Source organism: Eleginops maclovinus, chromosome 1 (genome assembly GCF_036324505.1).
Source record: "Eleginops maclovinus isolate JMC-PN-2008 ecotype Puerto Natales chromosome 1, JC_Emac_rtc_rv5, whole genome shotgun sequence".
NCBI lineage: Eukaryota > Metazoa > Chordata > Actinopteri > Perciformes > Eleginopidae > Eleginops > Eleginops maclovinus.
Window position 1 is genome coordinate 8,735,990 of NC_086349.1, and position 19,883 is coordinate 8,755,872.

General features: G+C 38.2%; 1 protein-coding gene across 1 annotated transcript in view; it reads right to left on the reverse strand.

Moving 5' to 3' along the window:
- Positions 1-224: 224 nt before the first annotated feature.
- cfap74 (cilia and flagella associated protein 74) overlaps positions 225-19,883 on the reverse strand; it is a 58,258-nt gene continuing 38,599 nt past the window's right edge. The window contains exons 23-39 of the mRNA XM_063888765.1: positions 19,667-19,754; positions 16,336-16,509; positions 14,680-14,813; positions 13,832-14,090; positions 11,683-11,817; positions 11,301-11,434; positions 9,752-9,886; positions 7,724-7,833; positions 7,575-7,630; positions 6,867-6,986; positions 6,036-6,191; positions 5,268-5,406; positions 4,645-4,799; positions 3,720-3,852; positions 2,290-2,426; positions 1,714-1,848; positions 225-531 (exon numbers count right to left, since the gene is read on the reverse strand). Coding sequence (XP_063744835.1) covers positions 427-531; positions 1,714-1,848; positions 2,290-2,426; positions 3,720-3,852; positions 4,645-4,799; positions 5,268-5,406; positions 6,036-6,191; positions 6,867-6,986; positions 7,575-7,630; positions 7,724-7,833; positions 9,752-9,886; positions 11,301-11,434; positions 11,683-11,817; positions 13,832-14,090; positions 14,680-14,813; positions 16,336-16,509; positions 19,667-19,754 — 2,305 coding nt within the window. The 3' untranslated portion in view covers positions 225-426. The remainder of the gene's footprint in view (positions 532-1,713; positions 1,849-2,289; positions 2,427-3,719; positions 3,853-4,644; positions 4,800-5,267; positions 5,407-6,035; positions 6,192-6,866; positions 6,987-7,574; positions 7,631-7,723; positions 7,834-9,751; positions 9,887-11,300; positions 11,435-11,682; positions 11,818-13,831; positions 14,091-14,679; positions 14,814-16,335; positions 16,510-19,666; positions 19,755-19,883) is intronic.

Consider the following 19,883-nt stretch of genomic DNA (forward strand, 5'->3'; position numbering starts at 1 on the left):
TCCTGGGTCATATTATGCAGACTGCGCCACGTTTTGGCCTCAGTGTGAACCCTGCCTGCTGAATTTGATGGCTCTAGTACCAGCAGTGCTACAGTATGTACTGTATACAACTGCTGGCTTACATCAGCTGACACGCCCTGAACCATGATATAACACAGCTGCCCAGCCGGCAGCGACGTGCCTGCACCCCCTGGTGGTGGGATTAGATATTGCAGCCAGGTGCTTCAGTAAATCATGAAAGCTTTATAAAGTCAAATTACAGAGTCAAATTTTTATTAACTCTATTCAAGTAATGAATACTCTATTCATTTTTTAATGCTGGCAACATTAATATACAGTATATCAAATCACTGTGTGTGTGTTGTGTCAGTGTGTTTGTGTGTACGTGTAGATTTAGCTCTGGCCAGCATCCAGGTACTTTAAAGGTCAGTCAGCAGCGGAGGAGAGCATCGCCATCAAGGTGACTCTATAAACATTCGTCTCGTCCCCCTTCAAGGTAAGAGTCACACATGTCTGCACCACCTCGTAGGGCTGAAACACACACACACACACCACACACACACACACACACACACACACACACACACACACACACACACACACACACACACACACACACACACACACACACACACACACACACACACACACACACACACACACACACACACACGAAGTTAGATGAAGGTGCTTATACAACTTTATAGAATTATTTCTATATTTAAAATTGTATTCATTGTTTTTCACCAGGATTCTAAATCCAAAGCCTAAACCATTCATGCTGAGTAATTCAGCATTCAATTCATATTGATACTAACACACCGCTGTACATACACAGTTTTACTTTAACTTCTTATCTTGATAAAACATTTAAAAAAATCTTTAACTGGACAGTTTACCTATTTTATTAAAAACTGATTTTAATCATTTTTATGAAGATTATTATTTATTTATTGAAATAACCTTTTTATTTTATTTTGGAGTAAAATGGAGCAACTCATATATAATGTAATTTCCCCACAGGGATAGTGAAAGTATTCTGGTTAAATCCTTTCAAGAGTGCAAATAGCTGAGATAAGCCGAAACACACAAGCTTTATTTCAGGAACGTCCTTTCTAAAGTCTTAATTTAAGATAGGAAGAGTCCGAGATGGGATTCTTTTCCAATTTAGTTTTAAAACTTACTTTGGGAATCCTATCTTATCTCAGTTAATAAATCCTAAACACCCAAACAATCTTCTCTTAACTTTGATATGCTACGTAGCAACCAAACGTTCTTTTTGTGTGTCTCGCAGAGCTAAAAAACCTTGTAACTGTTATTGTCAACATAAAACATACTGAAACACAAATATATACAAAAAACTGAGACAACAACTGTTCTTAAAGTTTGTATCTGTTATGACTTTTATCCTCAGGTCCTTACCCTCATTTCAATAGTTACCAAAATGATAGGATCTGCAACTTAGATTTGTAATAAAGCCCTAGAATAATAAAACTCTGACATGGATAGTGACTTTCTTACCCACGTTACTGTCATGTAAATTTGGCACTCGGTAATTAACAGTAAACAGAATAACAGGACATTTTGTGTTTGCTGTAAATAAAGACTTCTAAGACACATCTCCAAATGAATACTGATTCATGCAAACATTTTGTCGAGCACCCTTCTCTGTAAAGTTGTTTTCCCCTATGAAAATGGTAATATCGTCCTCACCTTGTATCCGCTGAGGGGACTCCATGAGATGGTGACGGTGCGTTTGTGGCCCGTCTCCACGGTGCCTTTGCTGGGCTCCACAGTGAAGCCGAGCTGCTGCAGGGACGCCACGTTCTCCCAGTGAAACTCACCACTCTGGAGGGAAACAGAGAAGAGTAAGTCATCCAAACACACACACACACACACACACACACACACACACACACACACACACACACACACACACACACACACACACACACACACACACACACACACACACACACACACACACACACACACACACACAAAGCTTCTGGATATTTCTTGGATCTTCACGCGACAACACTTTATGAATAAAAGTGTCTGTCTTATTATGCCAATAAACTTTTTAAACATGACAGAAGTTATATATATGTTTTTATTTTACTCTTTGGTTTTGAAAGTCCTGTGAGCGTAATACAATACCACAAAGGGATTGAAATGCTTTACAGGGTAGCTTTTTAATTAAAGTATTAACTAACATTATAACAAGCATAGTGACACCCTTATGATGCGCCGCAGCACACATGGAGAAAGGTTTGGTAGCATCAGTACCTTCTTGCTGGGTTGGGCAGAGCGGATGCAGCCCACCTGCAGCTCCCTCACAGCGGGGGTGATGGCTCCCCTGCTGTAGCCGGCCTTCAGGGTCACCAGAACAGGGATGGGGGGCTTCTCCATCACCTCTGACTCTGCTACAAGGACAGGACCACAGGAGCAGTTTGAACATCGTTGACCTATTTACAAACAGTCATTCACTTCTACCACTGTGGGCTGAAGTTGTGTACAGATATTCTACATCCCCCGGAGCATAGACTTTCCATATTGTGCCATTATTAAGTGCCTCAGTTCTACTATTTAAATTTTGTTATTCCACAAATCTGTTTACTTCCATTCATTTATTTATTTAATTCATAATTTCTTGCATCCCTAAGTATACAGCATTTGTACAGAAAGCTGTTTTCAAATGCATGCTACTTAAATTCAGATTTTTGGGCTACAGTCCTCAACAAATCTCTATTTTAAAAAGGGAGGACATCCTCTCTCGAATCCCACTATGATGGTTCCTCTGCAGTTTGATTGAGAAACAGTGGAAATCAAAATGCAAATCATTACTGTTTTTTGAAGTTGCCGCTTAATTACAGTTTTTGGAGAGAGATACAAGGCCATGTTCTTTCATACACGTACCTCAGGAATGGCTGAAAGTAGATACATTTTTAAATATATCAAATGAAATGATGGAAAGTACATTGTACAAAATGAAGCAGACGCTGAATTATTAAGTGTCAAGCTGGGAAAACTGGCTTGACTCTTTAAAGCCTCATAGCTCAGAGTGTATGATTACACATCTATGATTATATAGGATAAAATAAAACCTAGTTGTTAATATTTGTTAATGTTTTTATTTTTCCTCTCAAATCTTAGAATAGGGCCTTTCATATTTCCAATATATAAATGTATACACACTGTAAAACTCTAAATATTGCCAAGTATTTTGTCTAATATCAAGTCAGAATGTCTTAACACTTGATATTAGACATAATAACTCAAGAAGTAACAATGCAGTAAGATATAGGGTGTCTTTAATTCAAAGACAGCCTTAGGTATTTCCAAGAAATGGATCTTCTTTTTTCAAGAGATAAATCGTACTTGATTTTAGAAAACACATTTCTATTGGAAAATCCACAACGAACATCATGAAACAGAACACTTTTGAGCATTTCTGGCTTATTTTGTAACACAATATTTCCTGGTTCTGGTAAATTATAGTTCCAAATAAGTTTTCCTAGCTAATTACAAGATCTCATCTATCTAAATATGCCATCTTATCTCAAGAAATCTTACAGAGCTAATGTTCACTTGTTGTATTGGCAGAATTTTGTACTTTTAACAGGCAAAAAACCCTTGTTTTTATTATTATTTTACTTGATTTTGGACCAATTTATCCATTTATTTAATGTTGTAGAAGAGATGAAGGTGGAGGATACCTGTGAGCGGAGGGTGGCAGGCGATCAGTGGAGGGAGGAGGGATTCAATAGGCACCGTCAGAGGGTCTCCTCCACACAGATACATGTTGTGTGAAGAGGCTGCCCCCCTCAGATCCAACACACACACTACACTCTGAGAGACAGAAACAATACAGGATTAAGGTTGTTATATCCTGAAGCGATTAAAGAGGAGATTCTGCGTAAGAACATCATTTTATTAGTTTCTTTACATGGCATATTTAAATAACAAAGCAATTTAAAGTCATTTACAAAAAAACATTAAAGGCATTAAGAAACAAATGATAAAATGACATTTAAATACTTTAATAACAGTCAAAAAAAGAATTAAAAATCAGATAATACTTTATTTATGAAAACTGAATAAGATTAAATTGAAAACACAGTATTAAAGTAAAAATGTGCACATTGTACTATAAAATAAATGTGTATAAACAATAAATATGTAAAAATATGTAAATTACAACATATTCAATAGTTTAATAATAATAGTAATAATAATGAAAATAATGCTGGAACTAAAATATTGCTCAAATGTGCAATGTTATACAATAATAAATCTGGAATAAAAATATATAATAATATAACGATAATAAGTGGTGTGAGTATTGCACATGTTAAACTGCTTAAGTATTAACTGTCAGCATAGTTAAAGTTAAAATCAAGCTCGTATAGAATATGACAGGTATAAAAACATGAATGAAAGTTTAAATGCAGTGTAAGATACTTATGGTTATTTGATTTAATAAAAGGCAGCCGCAAACAGAAAAGCCAGGATCTCTTTTAGAAGAAGTGGCAGTTTTTTGCTAGTTTATGGGAGCATAAAAACTATTTAACTGACAAGTGCTTAAGGTCAAGTATTGAGTTCTGTAGGTGGGAGTCTTTATGCACGTGGTGTTCTGCTCACCTTATTCCTGAGCTCTATGATCATCTGGTCAGAGTAGCAGACTGATGGATGGTCCGGCTGGAAGCTGACGGTGATGTCCTGACTCTGTCCTGGAGCAATGCTGCCCTTTGCTGGCAGAACGCTAAACACACTCAGCCCGCTGTGGTTCTGAGTCCCTGCACAGGAGTAATAGTAATACGCCTTATAAAGTTACGACTGCTACTAGTGCTGCTTTTAAAATAAACCCTCATGTTTTTTGTATTGTTTCACCAAAGCAGAAAGCACATTTTGCTGCGAGAACGCCAAATGCTGGAGTTGGTTTCATGAAGTCAATCACTGCCACTACTTTGGAGCTGTCCAGTGATAGATCAACAATTATTTATGAGTGCAGTATTCTATCCATTCTACGGAAATATTGATTTTCAGGAAAGTGTACTGACAAAGTGGAATAGCCTAGTGGATGTTAACATTTTAAAATAAGAAATATCTGTTGAGGATCAAATGTGTCTGTCAGTGAGACAACGTGTTCTAAATGTTGGCATTCGATGTTTCCTTTCTCATTTGTTCAGGTTTTTCATACCTACCTTTTATTTTACAGCTCTATCAGTCAAAGTTGAATGTCTGCAGTGTTAAGGACATCTTACCCACAGTTGGCTGCAACTGAGAGCATATGTAGCCCACCAGCAGAGAGGCTACATCATCAGCTCCACCCGGAGGCCTGGAGGGACAGAGGCTGGCCAGCTGCACCCTGAAACCCACTGCCAATGCCGAGCTGTTCTCCATCTACGGGATAAACAGGAATTAAGGTCAGTTCCAAAGCTACAGCCATTTCACATATCTCCATTATGTTTTATAAAAAAGCTGTTTTTAAAAAATGTTTGTGAATAAAATGAATTAATTGATTTTTTTTCTCCTGCTCCGCCTATCTAAAAAGGTGAAAAAATGTATCAGATTATCAGTTCTCTAAGACGTTAAGTATGATTTTTTCGGTTAAGGCGAACATTAGCCACACATTGAGTTAGGTAACCATCCGCCCACCTGGAACTCCTCTCCTTTGCGGCCATTGTGGTTCTTTGACTAATGGTTAGCCCCAAATTGTCAAAGGGAGACTAACACTGTGCTTTTGTTGGCTGGGTGGGTCCTAAAACCCTGCAATGAGTCAGCATTTGAGAACTTATCTGGAAGTCAATGGGTTTAATAAACCATTGACTGTGATTGGATGTGGACAGCCTTAATTATTTGTTGAACTGTGCCAAAACCCGTACAAAATGTCTGTTGTTTGATCAAAACAGTGATACGTTTAGCCACTTCCAGGCGGTTTTACATTTGATTGTATTTGACTGTTACATATTCAAAAGCAATGAGGTGTTAATTATATTTTTCTTTTTGCCGTTAGCACTGTGTTGGCTGACCTTCAGGACGTGCGAGGTGCTCTCCTTCTCTAGCACATAGCCAAGGTCCAGGAGGCCTCCAGGGTGTGAGCAGGTGACAGCGGGGAGCACCCCCTCCCCACGAAGAGTCATCTCCAAGACCATCTTCTGGCAACGCACCTCCAGCGTCTCACAGAACTGCAGAAGGGAGGAAGGTTTTACTCAAAATGTATGATGTTGTTGTTAAATAGTCTTGGAAAATGGAACATTACAACAGATAAAACTAATGAGGAAAAACAAGTTATGTGGGAACAAGTTTGGGAAACAGCCAGCAGCCTTTGGTCAATTCAAATCCATGGTCAAGGGAGAGCATATCAAACCAGTTTAAGCTAACCAGTTCTGGCTTCCTGCCTCCTTTGGGATTCATTTAAAAAGTTATTTTCATTGGTTTTAAAGGCTCTTGAAAGTTTAGGAAAGGCCTACATTGCTAAATCTTTGTTGTTTCATAATCATTACGGCCACTTAGATCCCCTGCTGCTAGATTTAAAAGAAACAAACAAATAAGGAAAAAGGCACTTTAGCATTTTTTAACGATGGATTTTCAGACGAGATAGAATATCTGTGAACATTTTGAACATTTGTAAAACGTTTTTCTATTATTGCTTTAACTTTCATTCTTCCTTTGTATTTTAGCAAAACATTTTAAATGTTCTTTTGCCATTTTTTGTTTAATTTCTATGTTTAAAATATTCCTTTTGCTTGGTTTTATTGCAACATTTTTTTTCCCCTTCACTTTATTGTAAAGTATTTTGAACTACACATCCGGTATAAATAATGTTCTTTTGAAATATGAATTCTAAACACTTAACAAACCTTTTTGTCCAGAGATGGACTAAAGGCCAGCAACAGAGTGTGTTTTGCCCCAGGTCTGATGCCTCTGAGAGCATTCACAATGGAAAAAGGGCCGTGCACATCCAGCACTGACGACTTCAGCTTGGAAACAGTCAAAGAAAACAGTGGAAAACCGTTTGCATTATTTATAGCACAATTTGAGTATCTCGTTTAACAAAAATAGTATAATGCCAGTTTAGGCTTAAGAAATACCAGCTCCATTGGAATATTTAGTCTAGAAATACAAAGAGATGCCTTATCTATAGTAAATATATTTAGGATTTTGACTTTTTACCTCTATTTATTGTAATATTTAGGTGAAGGCAGCTTTGGCAATGAGTAATTATGTATTAGGGTAGTTCACCAGAAAGGGCATGTGTTTTTTTTTACCAGGGAATCCAAGGAAAGTTAGCAGGGTAAAACTGGTTAAACGGTTTTCATTTTACTTTTGGATTTTTGAAATAAAATGCACAAAGGACATTCTTGCCTGGACGTTGGACAATTCCCTGCATAATATTCTATCTAGCTATCTGGGGCCTTAGCATAAATGTGAATATTGAGTTGTGTTATTCTGACACTACAGTTTACATCAAGTGGGATTTTTTCACTATCGGATCTTTGCATTAGCGATTTCAAACATGACTCCTCCTTCTGTAGTAACGTGTAAAATGTTTTGTTTGATCAGGATACATCCAAAGTTTCATTCGAAGTGTTCAGGACTGTAAACCACTTGAACACCTTTTCCCCTAAAGACAGAAGACACAAATAAAACACAAGGATAAGTATGAAAACAGAAAAAGTTTTGAATGGTAAATGTGTGCACATTTTAAATCCCTCACCCACTGCCACCTGATGGCAGTCTATGATTTTGTTTCCATTGTCTGATATGACCACCAGAGGGGGCTTTACAGTGGCACACCGCAGCTGCAGGAACAGCGTGTTGAAGGGGCTGTGGAGTAGAAGACATGACAAGCTGTGAAATAAAGAAGATGTGTAACAGACCCCACACTCTGTTTTTTGTTTCAGTCAGGAGAATGACGTATGAGGGGCCGTTAGGGACATTATTCAGAAATACCGTTCACATACACATGTGAAACACACACACACACACACACACACACACACACACACACACACACACACACACACACACACACACACACACACACACACACACACTCGAAATGGGATTTCAGTATGTTGTGTGAGAGCGATTTGCTCAGCCGCCTGCACAAAGCTTAACGGAGGCAGCAGCGTTGTTAAATAATACAGCTTCCCTAAGGAGAGAGAGAGACTGTGCACCCCGATATCATCCACAACACTGCTTTGGCACATGGACAGTAGTGGGCCGTCGCGTGACGGGAAGAGGGACGATATCTCACCGTCCTAGGTGTCCCCACTTGCAGTTCCAACAGTTGGTTGCGGCCCGGTTGTGGCCACGTTTGATAGTGTTCTAATATTCTCCACTGAGGCCAGGATATTATTTAACAACGCTGCTGTCTCTGTTAAGCTTTGTGCCGGCCGCTGAGCAGACATGATGGAACAAGCAAACGGACAGACAAAAATATTGTTTTCGCGGTTCTTCGCTGTTTTTTTAAAAAGCCTTCCATTTCAACTGAAACCCCTCTCACACAACATACAACATACTGAAACCCCTCTCACACAACATACAACATACTGAAACCCCTCTCACACAACATACAACATACTGAAACCCCTCTCACACAACATACTGAAACCCCTCACACAACATACTGAAACCCCTCTCACACAATATACTGAAATCGTATTTCATGTGTGTGTGTGAGTGCGTTTCATATTTGTATATGAAAGCGTTACACATGTAAATGTGAATCACTTTGGATTTCTTATGTGTTTATGAGAGAATTTGACATATGTTTGTAAATGATTTTGGTTTCAGTTGTGTGTGTGAGAGTGTTTCACATGTGTATGTGAAAGGTATTTCTGAATAATGTCTCTAACGGCCCCTCATAATGACGGACAATTATGCTAATAATTCAATCTGTGCTCATACGGGGCAGGGTGTACTTTTATTAGTCTTTTTATTAGAGATGTGTCTGTTGTCTGTGTTTGTTTTCAGAGTGTGTCAGGATGGATCCCTTGTCTGTGTATCTGCAAACTAAATCTACCTATGGGTACAAATAAAGAACCTGAACCTGAACCATGTTAAAACACTCTAAATTTCACCACTAAATCCAATATAAATAGTTTTTCCTGTTGTGTTTATGACTTGGAAATTAACATTTTTATATACCAGGGTAATATTTCTGTAAAAAAAAGTATATTTTCCTCCTTTATATGTTAACAAACATACATAGGAACAACACTAGCACAAAAAAACACAAAAAAATCATGACAGTAGGGGTATTTATCTCTTGCTCGCAGGCAAGAGCTCTTTGACAGTTATACAGCAATCCTTCTATTATCATAGGGTGCTTTTTCTTTCTTTCCCCTTTTTTTAAGCCTGTGTCTTTTTGTCCCATTTCTTATTCATTTAGCTGGTTTTATGCGTTCTTATGTTGGTTGCCGTATAGTATGTTACTTTGGACTAGGTTGAGATAAGTTACTTAAGTCAAACAGCAGACCTTATTTGCTGCATGAATCAAATCTAAGGCATATAACTGTAGTGCAAGTAAAGAAAAGGAGTTGGTGGATTAAGTGAGAAGTCTCACATTTAGGATCTGAACTGTACTCAATGAAAAACACTCGGTACTCTATTTGTTCCTCAAATGGAAAAAAGGTATATAAAGATATTGCGAAAGGACAGTTTTTGCACACAACACGACTACATTCTGACATGACAGGGTCCACAGTGCATAGCCGTGTAGAAGCTGACTCAGCATTACCTCCACCCCGGCATGGCCTGTGGATCTTCCTCTGGAGGATCTCCGTCCGACACAAAGCAGGGGACGGTGTGCTCGCTGTTGCGCTGAGTGACAGAGAACAGCAGAGACGCCCTGGCCTCCTCATAACGCTCTGACCTGGGAGGAACAAACTCTTTATTTCATCAAAGTCTGTCAGTTCTGTGGAGATAATAATATATATGGTGTGAGCACTGCGAATCAAAAGAGAATGGAATACTGATGAAAGCGGTGGAAGAAGAAGGAACGATTTGTGCTCAGTGTTGTTTTGAATTGGGTTCAGCCTTCTTTCCTCCAAAGAGGCTTTCAAGGAGATGTATCCCAAATAATGTATTCTCTTTTGGTAGTACAACTCTTTGACATTTGATTTATAAATATTTAATAATGAAGATTTGCTTTGTTGGTGTTGGGGAGATATTTTCCTCTGCCAATAACTTTGACCCAGTTTCTTCTACCCTCGCTGAGCACAGGCCTGCAACCTTGGGCTGCTGCGCTCTCAGTGTTTTGTCTCCTTATTTCCTGCCCGTTTGCATCAGCTGATAGAGGTTATAGTGCTTTCATGTTTTATCTGTTATGCAGTATGTTGATTATTCTGTCAGGACCAGCTAAATACATGGGACCGGGTGAGAAATCTTCAGAATTGGTCGGGCAACCGCTGTGTCAACTTGTGGCTGCAGCACATGTCTTGTAAATTCTCCAGGCGTAACTTCATAATAAACCTTTGAGTTCCCACTCTCCCCGTGTCTCACTGAGTTTCATCTCCATCGCTCCCGAAGTTTCCATCACAGCTGGCATTTATGTCCAGAAAATGGGGGTTTTCAAAATAATATGTTCGGTCACCAACCCGTGCTAATACGCTACAGCGGTCCAAACAATTTCATTAGGAGAAACACAATGTAAATATAAGAACACAAATGTGGCAAATCGCAAGCCATAAAAAAAACACCTTCACTGACTTCACGAAATATGTGGAGCATTTACTAAAAGCGCTGCATAAAATAAACACTGTAAGAAGCTCAAAACACAAAGGAAAAGGGGACACTAAAACGTGATGCATACATTTGGGATTGGAGCGCTTGTTGACATTAGGGCATTATAAATGTGGCCAACAATCACTGTCAATGTTGGCACACTTAGTTTGTATCATTATTGTAAATGTTTTGTAAGTTTATTTGAAACGACTAGGTTAGCGAGCTAGCTTACAGCAGAAATGCTATAAAAGCGTAAGGAATCGTGCACTCCTAATATTGAAACAAGCCAATTGAAGGGACATTTTAGTTCAGTATCCGGGGACAGTTGGACAACTTTATAATCCCCAAACGTCAACAAGCACTCCGGTCCCATCTTTGTGCACCACTTTCTTTTGTTTCTGTGCTTTGTTTTTTAAACTGCAACGCGTTTCTCCTGATGGAAGTGTTTTGGGACGTTGTAACGCGTTTGCCTGTCAGCCACCATACATCTGTGATACAAAGCAAGCAAGATTGATGACATTAAGGGAATAAAAACATGTCTTTGTAGAAATGAAAAACCATACCCAGGCTGTAGGTCGGCAGGTTCTGGTGATTCAGTCAGTAGTTCTGTCTTTGGCGTGTCTGACACCTTACTGTTCTTTGGAATCACCTGGGCCTTCTTCCCTTTACCGGTCTCTACTGGGAGCTCCTTTTTAGCCTTGAAACACACAAACACCAAGTAATTCATGGGTTCACACTGAGGACAGCTTCTACATTCGGTGTAAACACCAGCTTGTTCAGGAAAGTGAAAAATTGAGTAAGCTGGGTGAGAAGTGCTCACATGTAAAGCCCCTGACCCCACACCAGCAGAAGGTGACTGGAGCAGGTGTGTGTGTGTGTGTGTGTGTGTGTGTGTGTGTGTGTGTGTGTGTGTGTGTGTGTGTGTGTGTGTGTGTGTGATTGTACCTCCTGTTCAGCATGTCTGCTCCTCTCCAGCTCCTTCTCACGGAGCAGCTTGGCTCGGTTGAGGAGACGCAGTGCCTCCTCCCTGATGTCTTCGTCTAACAGGCTGGGTCTGAACGTCACCTGGATCAGGCATCTCTATGAGAGGAGAGATACTAATACAATAAGAATGTCTCACATTTAGAATACAGCTTCTGGATAGAGCTTTAAAATGTGATTCAGAGACCAGTTTTTATTTTTATTTCAAGCCTGTTCTTCTTATAACTAAATTGAGATTTAAATTAGTTTTGGGGAGTCTCCTGTTGTGAGATTTCTCTAGCGTGAAACGAGAAAGATAATCCCTGTTTTCCAATTGCAGACTATTTACTGGATTTCTCCCACTGTGCCTGTTATTAGGTTGAAAAAAATGGAAAGAAAAAACAAAATAGAATTCAATTATTTCAAACACCACATTCTCCCACTCTACTGATGGAAACTTCTGAACTGTCACAACCCAAAACAATAAACTGAAATCTTAAAGGGGCCATGTTACGCTCATTTTCCAGTTCATATTTTTTTTTCTGCCTCTACTGTGACATGCTTTAATGTTCAAAAAGCTCTTTATTTTTCTCTCGCCTGTGCTGCAGCTCCTCTTTTCACCCTCTGTCTGAAACCAGAGCCCAGTCTGCTCTGATTGGTTAGCTGGCCCGCTCTGTTGTGATTAGTCAACTACTTAGAGATGTCCCGCCTCTTATCCTATCACGTGTTGGAGCACTGGCCAATAGAAGTGTTACATAATGGTGTCATCATCTTACTGAGGTAAACAAAGGACTTTTATAGAGGCGTTTTAGGCACAGGGGGAGTTTGACGGAGAGAAACTCCCTCTAGAGGGACATTTTAGCCTTTGCAGACCATTTACATGCACAAAAACCCTACACAACACACTACTGGGAAGGGAATATCCCAAAAAGCATAACAGGGCAACTTTAAAAAGCGGTTGTGTAGATTTGCTCAGTGTTTTCCAACACCTCTTCACTGGGACTGACATCAAACTTCTTGAGAAAGAGTTTCAAACAAAGAGGTCAAAATGAAACATTAAAGTATAGTTTACATTTCGTGTTAATTTTAAAACAAATATTCTTTATTTTCCAAAACCCCTACACTGAAATGGCTCCAGGTAATAGGAAAGTCATTGATATTGCAGCACAAATAAAACCACTTCCATCTGATGTCCACTAGAGTGCAACATCACACTATACAGGAATCTGTGGGGAGACAATGGCAGCGGTTTGTCTCCCTGTAGTTCTGTAAGCTGAACTGAATATGTTCCTCTAATATCCTGTGTGTTGAAAAATCTCATAACATAAAGTGAAATGTTTTTGATAGTCCCAGGTTCTGTGTCTTTACATAGTATAATTAGACATTACATTCAAAAGCTCAACTCCAACCATTTACTACGACATCTAGATTACATTTAGAGTTCAAACTAGTTATGAGATAAGCATCTTATATAGACTAAACTTTGATTGTGGTTTTGTGACACGGTTACATTAAGGTTTTGGAAGCTAAGATCTTCTTGATCTAAGGATATCAGGAATTCAAATTAATAATAGTGCTATAATATTTTTCAGCTGTCCCTAAAAGTGCTAAAAACATGATAGTTTGAAGATGTTTTCATGGTCCATATTAAAGAGTCATTTCAGCAATTTAGTATTGCTCTTCCATGAAGTCAGAGGAATGACAAGACATGTTAAAAGACTTGCAATTTAACAATTATTTATAAAATATAAATATTTAAATGTATTTCATATTGGAGATTTTATTTTTTGTTTTAAAAAATGTATTTATTTATTTTGTATTGGACATTTTACTTTAACTTCTTATCTTTATATAATATAAATATCTTTATTTTATTTTGGACATTTTGATTTAACTTCTCATGCTCATATAAATAAATGGATTTTACCTTACCTTTTATAGCACATTCAAACTATAACCGATTGTGTTTATATATTCTTTTATTTTATGTTTTAATCTTTAATCTGTTATTCTAAAATGACCAAATTCAATGAAACCCAATTTCCCCCGGATTAAATAAAGTATTTAAATTGCATGTAAATTGGTGGAGTGCCCCTTTAATATCAATGTAAACAATGAAGGTGTGTTACCCCACCTCTCCAGGTAGCAGGCGGCCCGCAATGGGAATGATGCTGATGTCTGAATGCTCGGGCAGGCAGAAGGAGAACAGTCTCGGTGGACCAGTCTTGGTTACACCTGGCTGTTTGTGCTGGTGATTGGCGGTTTGACGGTAGGTCAGGTACAGCACGGCAGTGGAGTGGTCACCTACTGCCGTGGCCCGAAACAGCACCAGAGAGTGGGAGAGCTTCAACGGAGGGCGGACTCCAACGGCCCGGCAAGACAGAGGGAAATCACTGGTGATAGAAAAAATAAAAGATATAGTTAAATAAATACTGAATAAGGTGAACTGAATCACATCCATCAACCAATGCCGTCATTACAATCATTGGTCTATAAAGCATCGGATCCATATATGAGATGAAATCAATCAGAATACTTTATTTATCCCAATAAAATATGAAATAAACAAAAGATGAATAAACCATCTTTTTGTAACATATATTATTATATAGACAGAAGAAGGTAAAGTAAAATGTCCAATAAAAGATCCAATAAAATAAAAATATTCTTACAAACAAAAGTTGAATCTAAAATTGTGCAATAAAAGTTCAAATAAAATCAATTCTATAAACATGAGAAGTTATGATAAAGATCAAATGTCCAATAAAATATAAAATACAAATAAATAGAATACACATATTTCTTGTAACATAAGAAGTTAAAATAAAATGTCAAAAAAAGATCAAATAAAAATAAATATAGTACAAATATTTCTATAAAGATAAGCATTGTAAGTACAAATCTGCACATTGTACTAACATATAACATGCATATTAAAATTTACTCAGTGGAGCATAACACAATGTTAGATTTAAATGTAACCTGTTTATTCCTGATTTGCAGTGCAGCTGGAAGTTGTACACCTTGGCCTTGTTGGCACTGAAAATCAGATCGACCTCCAGAGTCTCTTGTGGGAAAACAGTGCCGAAGCCATCGTTAGGCTGGACCTCCATAAACTGCAGTGCAAGGAAGAGCAAACAACAGACATTTACTGTAAGGATCTTCACTTTCTTTTGTAAATTAAACCCCAATTTGTATCCTATTTAGGTAGGCCATCATTTTGCAATATCCTTTCAATGTGTTTACATTTTTAGTGCACCGATTAATTTTGTCTTTTAACTTCCTGTTTGCATTGGAAGCAGAAATGTGTCCAGTTGTGTTGTGTGTACTTCTTCTGCCTACACTTTAGCAAATATCTGGGCAGTTTATACTACAGCATAGAGTTGTAATAACTGCCAGAGCTGGATTAAATTAAAAACAAAAACAGGCAGCTATTTTTTATTGCATCTCTAGTTAGATCAGTGCCATTAACACAGCAATAAAAGCAGAAGTCTAGGGAAAAAAAGAAAATTAACTTCCTAAAAATGGGTCGGTAGCATAACGATTGTTATTATTTTTTGGTAGTTGCTGAGTATTTAATGCCCAGGAAATCCGGTGTAATTGAATCCCATTAATAACAACCTACTGTTTACTATTCACTCGTTTAAATGAATCAAACTGTACTCGGTTATAGTTCAATGGAGCTGCTGCTTCACATTAAAAATATCCAACTGGTGTATTTCTTTTATTTGTGCATCTACCAAAGCAGCTTTTCATCAAGCGCTTGCTGTAGTGCTGAACTGCATTAGCTGTTTCCACGGTAACCACAGAGGTTGCCAAATCAACCAGGACGGAAAGGATTGCTAAAGGATTGCAACTTTAAGGGTTGAACAAAAAGAGCAAATCTAAAAAATAATAAATAAATAGGAGAGCTGTGAAAGCAAGAGCAAAGCTGACAGCAACTATTTATTGAATAACTAAATCAAAAATTAAAAGATTCAGCTAAACACCTCACATCCTCAAGTAATCAGTGGGAGTCTCAATCAGTTCACAGCTAAAAATGGTTGGTTGATTGGTTAATGCTTTATCGGTTTTTAACACAATCAGTTGTGTCAGCACTGTCAGATCAAGTCTTTTGTCTTTTAGTGTATGAAGTCACTTTGTAATGTTTTAGAAACATGTTATTCTTATTAGACTTCATTGTGTTTATATATTAAAACACAACCTGAACTACATGGAATATTTGTGTTTGACTAAGAATACTGATTATATATACTTCATACTAAAAATAAATGTAGTACATTAAGGAATTTCAAAATTGGGTTTTTCAAAATGGTGTGAATTCACACTTATCTGTGAAATAACTGTATTTCTTATGAATTTATTTCTTATAAAGACCAATATGACATACTTGATTAAATTAAACCTTTAGCTGTCAATATATATATTTAAATGAGCAATAAATATAACAACATATGACCCAATGCTCGTTCTGTCCCTCATCTCAAGAATCAGTGAATAAAGTAAAAATGAGATTCACTGAGTTTCTTATGGTATGGATCCAAGTGTCTGTACATCACAATGAAAGGCATAATAAACACAAGCCTATCACAGTACTACAAACTGAAATGAGAGAAGCGCTTGTGCCCTGTGCCGTACCTCTGGAATGCCCAAAAAGCCAAAGTCCTGGGGCAGCAGGGATGTGTTGGTGAGGCGGACGGTGCTCTTTACCGACTGGTAAATGGTGCAGAAGCCAAAGTCCACCTCGGAGCGATCAAAGTGCAGCTCTGAGGAGGTGACCACGGCCTGCACTGTGAAATGGACCGGCTTCACCTGAACACACACACATAAAGCAACTTTATAGATCTTGGTGTATTTTTGTATATAGAGGACTCAGTGTCCTCTATACACGTTACAACACTGCATTACATTCTCTAAACTGCATTCTAATATCATAATAATGTTAATATGTTAATATTTGTAATGATGGTTTGGATTATGTAACTCAAATGGTTTCTAGTTGCTGTTCGGAAAAACTGCTCTGCACTGGTATCACATTTTAAATCTTAATTACATGCGTTAATATCGGATTGAAGAAAAAAGCAGTGACGAGAACAAAGACTGCAACAACATGAACTTGGGACGAGCATGGCAACATAGCCACAATCCTCTTTAGCTCCATGCCGCGCTACATCCTAAGCCCACCCACTTTGAACAGTGGAGTATGATTTGCGCATGATTTGATTCAAATCCCACTTGTCACTGTACACTGCTCAAATATCTGTTACACTGGGACTGGGAAAAATGTCTCCCAGTGCAACAGGATGGCCAATCCCCAAGGAAGTAAGTCCGGCATTTAAGCAAATCTTTGTAGTGGATAAACGGTGGTACTTAAACTTCCACGTCAGTCGCCTGATGTCATTGGCTCCTAAAAGTTAACTAATGCGCTAAAGGCTGAATCCACAGTTATTTGACTGAGCTGAGACCAATTGGACGGAGTAGATGGGAGGCGAGGCTCGAGGGGAAACAATTTTGTATCTTCATTCAGACCATTTTTTGCTTAATACATCCACAATTCTGGCTCAGTCTGTGCTTGTACAATAGCTCCTCGAAACAAAATAAGACTAATCCCCCAGATTCATTAAGTTAAATCAATATCTGGATGGACTGACAGTGCAGGTACGAAGGATCCAATCATTTGTTTGTTTCGGTCTTTTTATGGGACTTCTTGGCAATATGAAAAAATATTGTATTATCAGCCTTTCCTTTAACAATTCTTTGTTATGTATGAGTAGTACTTCTAGTACGAGCTGTGTTTTTTTTTCTCAAGATTACGTCTTCCTGGATCATGTCAACAGATGAACTTGTTCATAGGTTTTTGCATCATTGCTGCCCTGGCTGCTCTGGTGTCTGGTGACCATACGACAGCGAGTGTGTTTGTGTTGGTCTAAATCCAGGGGCTCAGGGTCTAGGGGCGAGGGCAACAGCTTTGGTGCTCTACAGGAGCATCCTGGCCTAGTCTTTGGCTCTGCTTCCCCCCCACAATCCTCTCCTATCAGGAAGACTTGGAATATGGGCTGGATTGGGGGGGGGGGGGGCTGGCAATTTGGCATGAAGACCAGCCAGATTTAGATGAACTGAGAAAGAGTACTGGCATTGATGCAACACGAATGTTTAAGCAGCTGCTCCGTGTTTTGGAATAAAAGCTGCTGACGAGCTGAAGGAATTCAGTCGCAAGGAGATATTTCTTTTATGCTTCAAGGGCTTCTGAGTTTTCATATTTCAAAATGCAAGTTGGTTTTGAAAAAAGGATGTGTGAAGAAATGTTTGCCTCTTGAGGGAAATTATTTATGTAGTTTGACAGTCTTGAAAACGGTCTCCTTGATAATGTTTGGTGCAGAACAATGCTATATTTAACAACCAATTTATGATGTGGACCCCACTAAAAATATATTGCAATAAGTTTATAGCATTAAGACACACCTACTATAAGTGATTATTGAAAACCAATTCGGAATAAACTGTTTTCATATTGAGCATCTAAATGTCTTAGTTCTCACTGAGTGCTTAAAAAAAAAAATCCTCATTGATTTTCAGAAATCCTATTAAAGAAAATTAGAGGAAAATAGCAGAAACGAAGAGCAGTCTGTACTTCACGTATAAAAACCCAGGCCTTGATCAAATATTATCAAGCCCTAGGAAAGTGAATGTCTTAAGGTTTCAAAAAATGATGTTATGTGCGTAGCTAACAGCCATTGGCAGCTGCAAGGAAGCATTTAAGGGGCCCTATACTCTCCCTCTGTCTGAATCCAAAGTCTGCTCTGATTGGTTAGCTGACCAGCTTTTTTTGTGATTTCTCGGCAATAAAGTTGATATAATTTAAATTGATGACCAAGACAGATGCCTATATCAGTCTGACATTCGTCCATCTGCTGCCTCCTGTGCCTCAGTGTGTTGAGGAACAAGATATCGTCAAGAAAAATCATTTGCATGTTTTTCTGAGAAGTGTTTTTCCTGTTTACTTTAGCATGATGGATGGCGCTGAATTATACAACAGCCTCAGGTGCTGTTGATTAGGGGGAAAAAGCCAGAGCAGAGATGTGAATCACAGCTTTTTAGTTTCATTTGGCATTAAGACACGGTGCAATAGTTTTGACAAAATGTGCCACATTTTTGGGGGGGAATTTATTGAAAAGAATGCAATAAGTAGTAATTTGCCATAATCTTATTGTATTTCCTTTTTTATAGATAAAAACAAAACGTTTTACAATAGTTTTTTAATTGAGTCACAAACACCAATTTTCCTCGAAATAAATAAAGCAATATTTAGCTGTTCTTACTTTTTTGTAAATGCTTTGATTTCCTCTAAATATGATTTATTCAGATGTTATAACAGTTTTTAAAAAAGTCTTTATAATAGTTTTACAATTACTCCTATTTTACAACTTATTTCCTCTTACTGTGATTATGTATGAACCAACATACACCAAAATAAATAAATTCCTTGCATATGTAAACCTACTTAGCAATAAACTGATTTCTGATTCTATACTGTTATTCTATCAAAACACTGTATGTCGTACTTAATATATGAAGTCACTTTGTAATGTTTTTGTTTATTCTGTAAGCAACTGTAAGCGTTACTAAAAGGCATGAAATTGAACAAAAGTCACCCCACCACAAATTGCCAGATAATATGTACGCCATGGAATAAGAAGGAAAGACACACTGTTCCTTTTTGAGCTTTTAGAGACACTTTCAGTGAAACCATACGGGGTAACCTTTATGCTCGGCTTATTAGCACCCATGGAGTAACTGGGCCTTGGGGGTATGAGATAATTTTAGCTTGTTACCAGCAAAATGGGTTGCAACCTTCAGCCGCTTTGCCTCTTTCAGAAAAAAAGTAGGACACAAGCCTTTATTTTTGCACAATAAGAAAGCTGCTTTAGATAAAAGAGAGGTTAACTGCTGTGTGTTTTATGGGACAAACCTGGCCAGCTACTTGCACTGTTAGCGGAACCTCCAAGACTCCTGTATCTTCGTCAAAAAGCTCCTTGGCATCTTTGGCTAAGGAGATCCTGTGAGAGAGTGATACAACAAGCAAGTACACCGTGAGATGCATGCTGTTATGCACAAAATGTCATCATGAACAGAATAAAGCAAAGACACCAGTAGAGCGGTGCAGTGACGATGTATTTTTGTAGGCC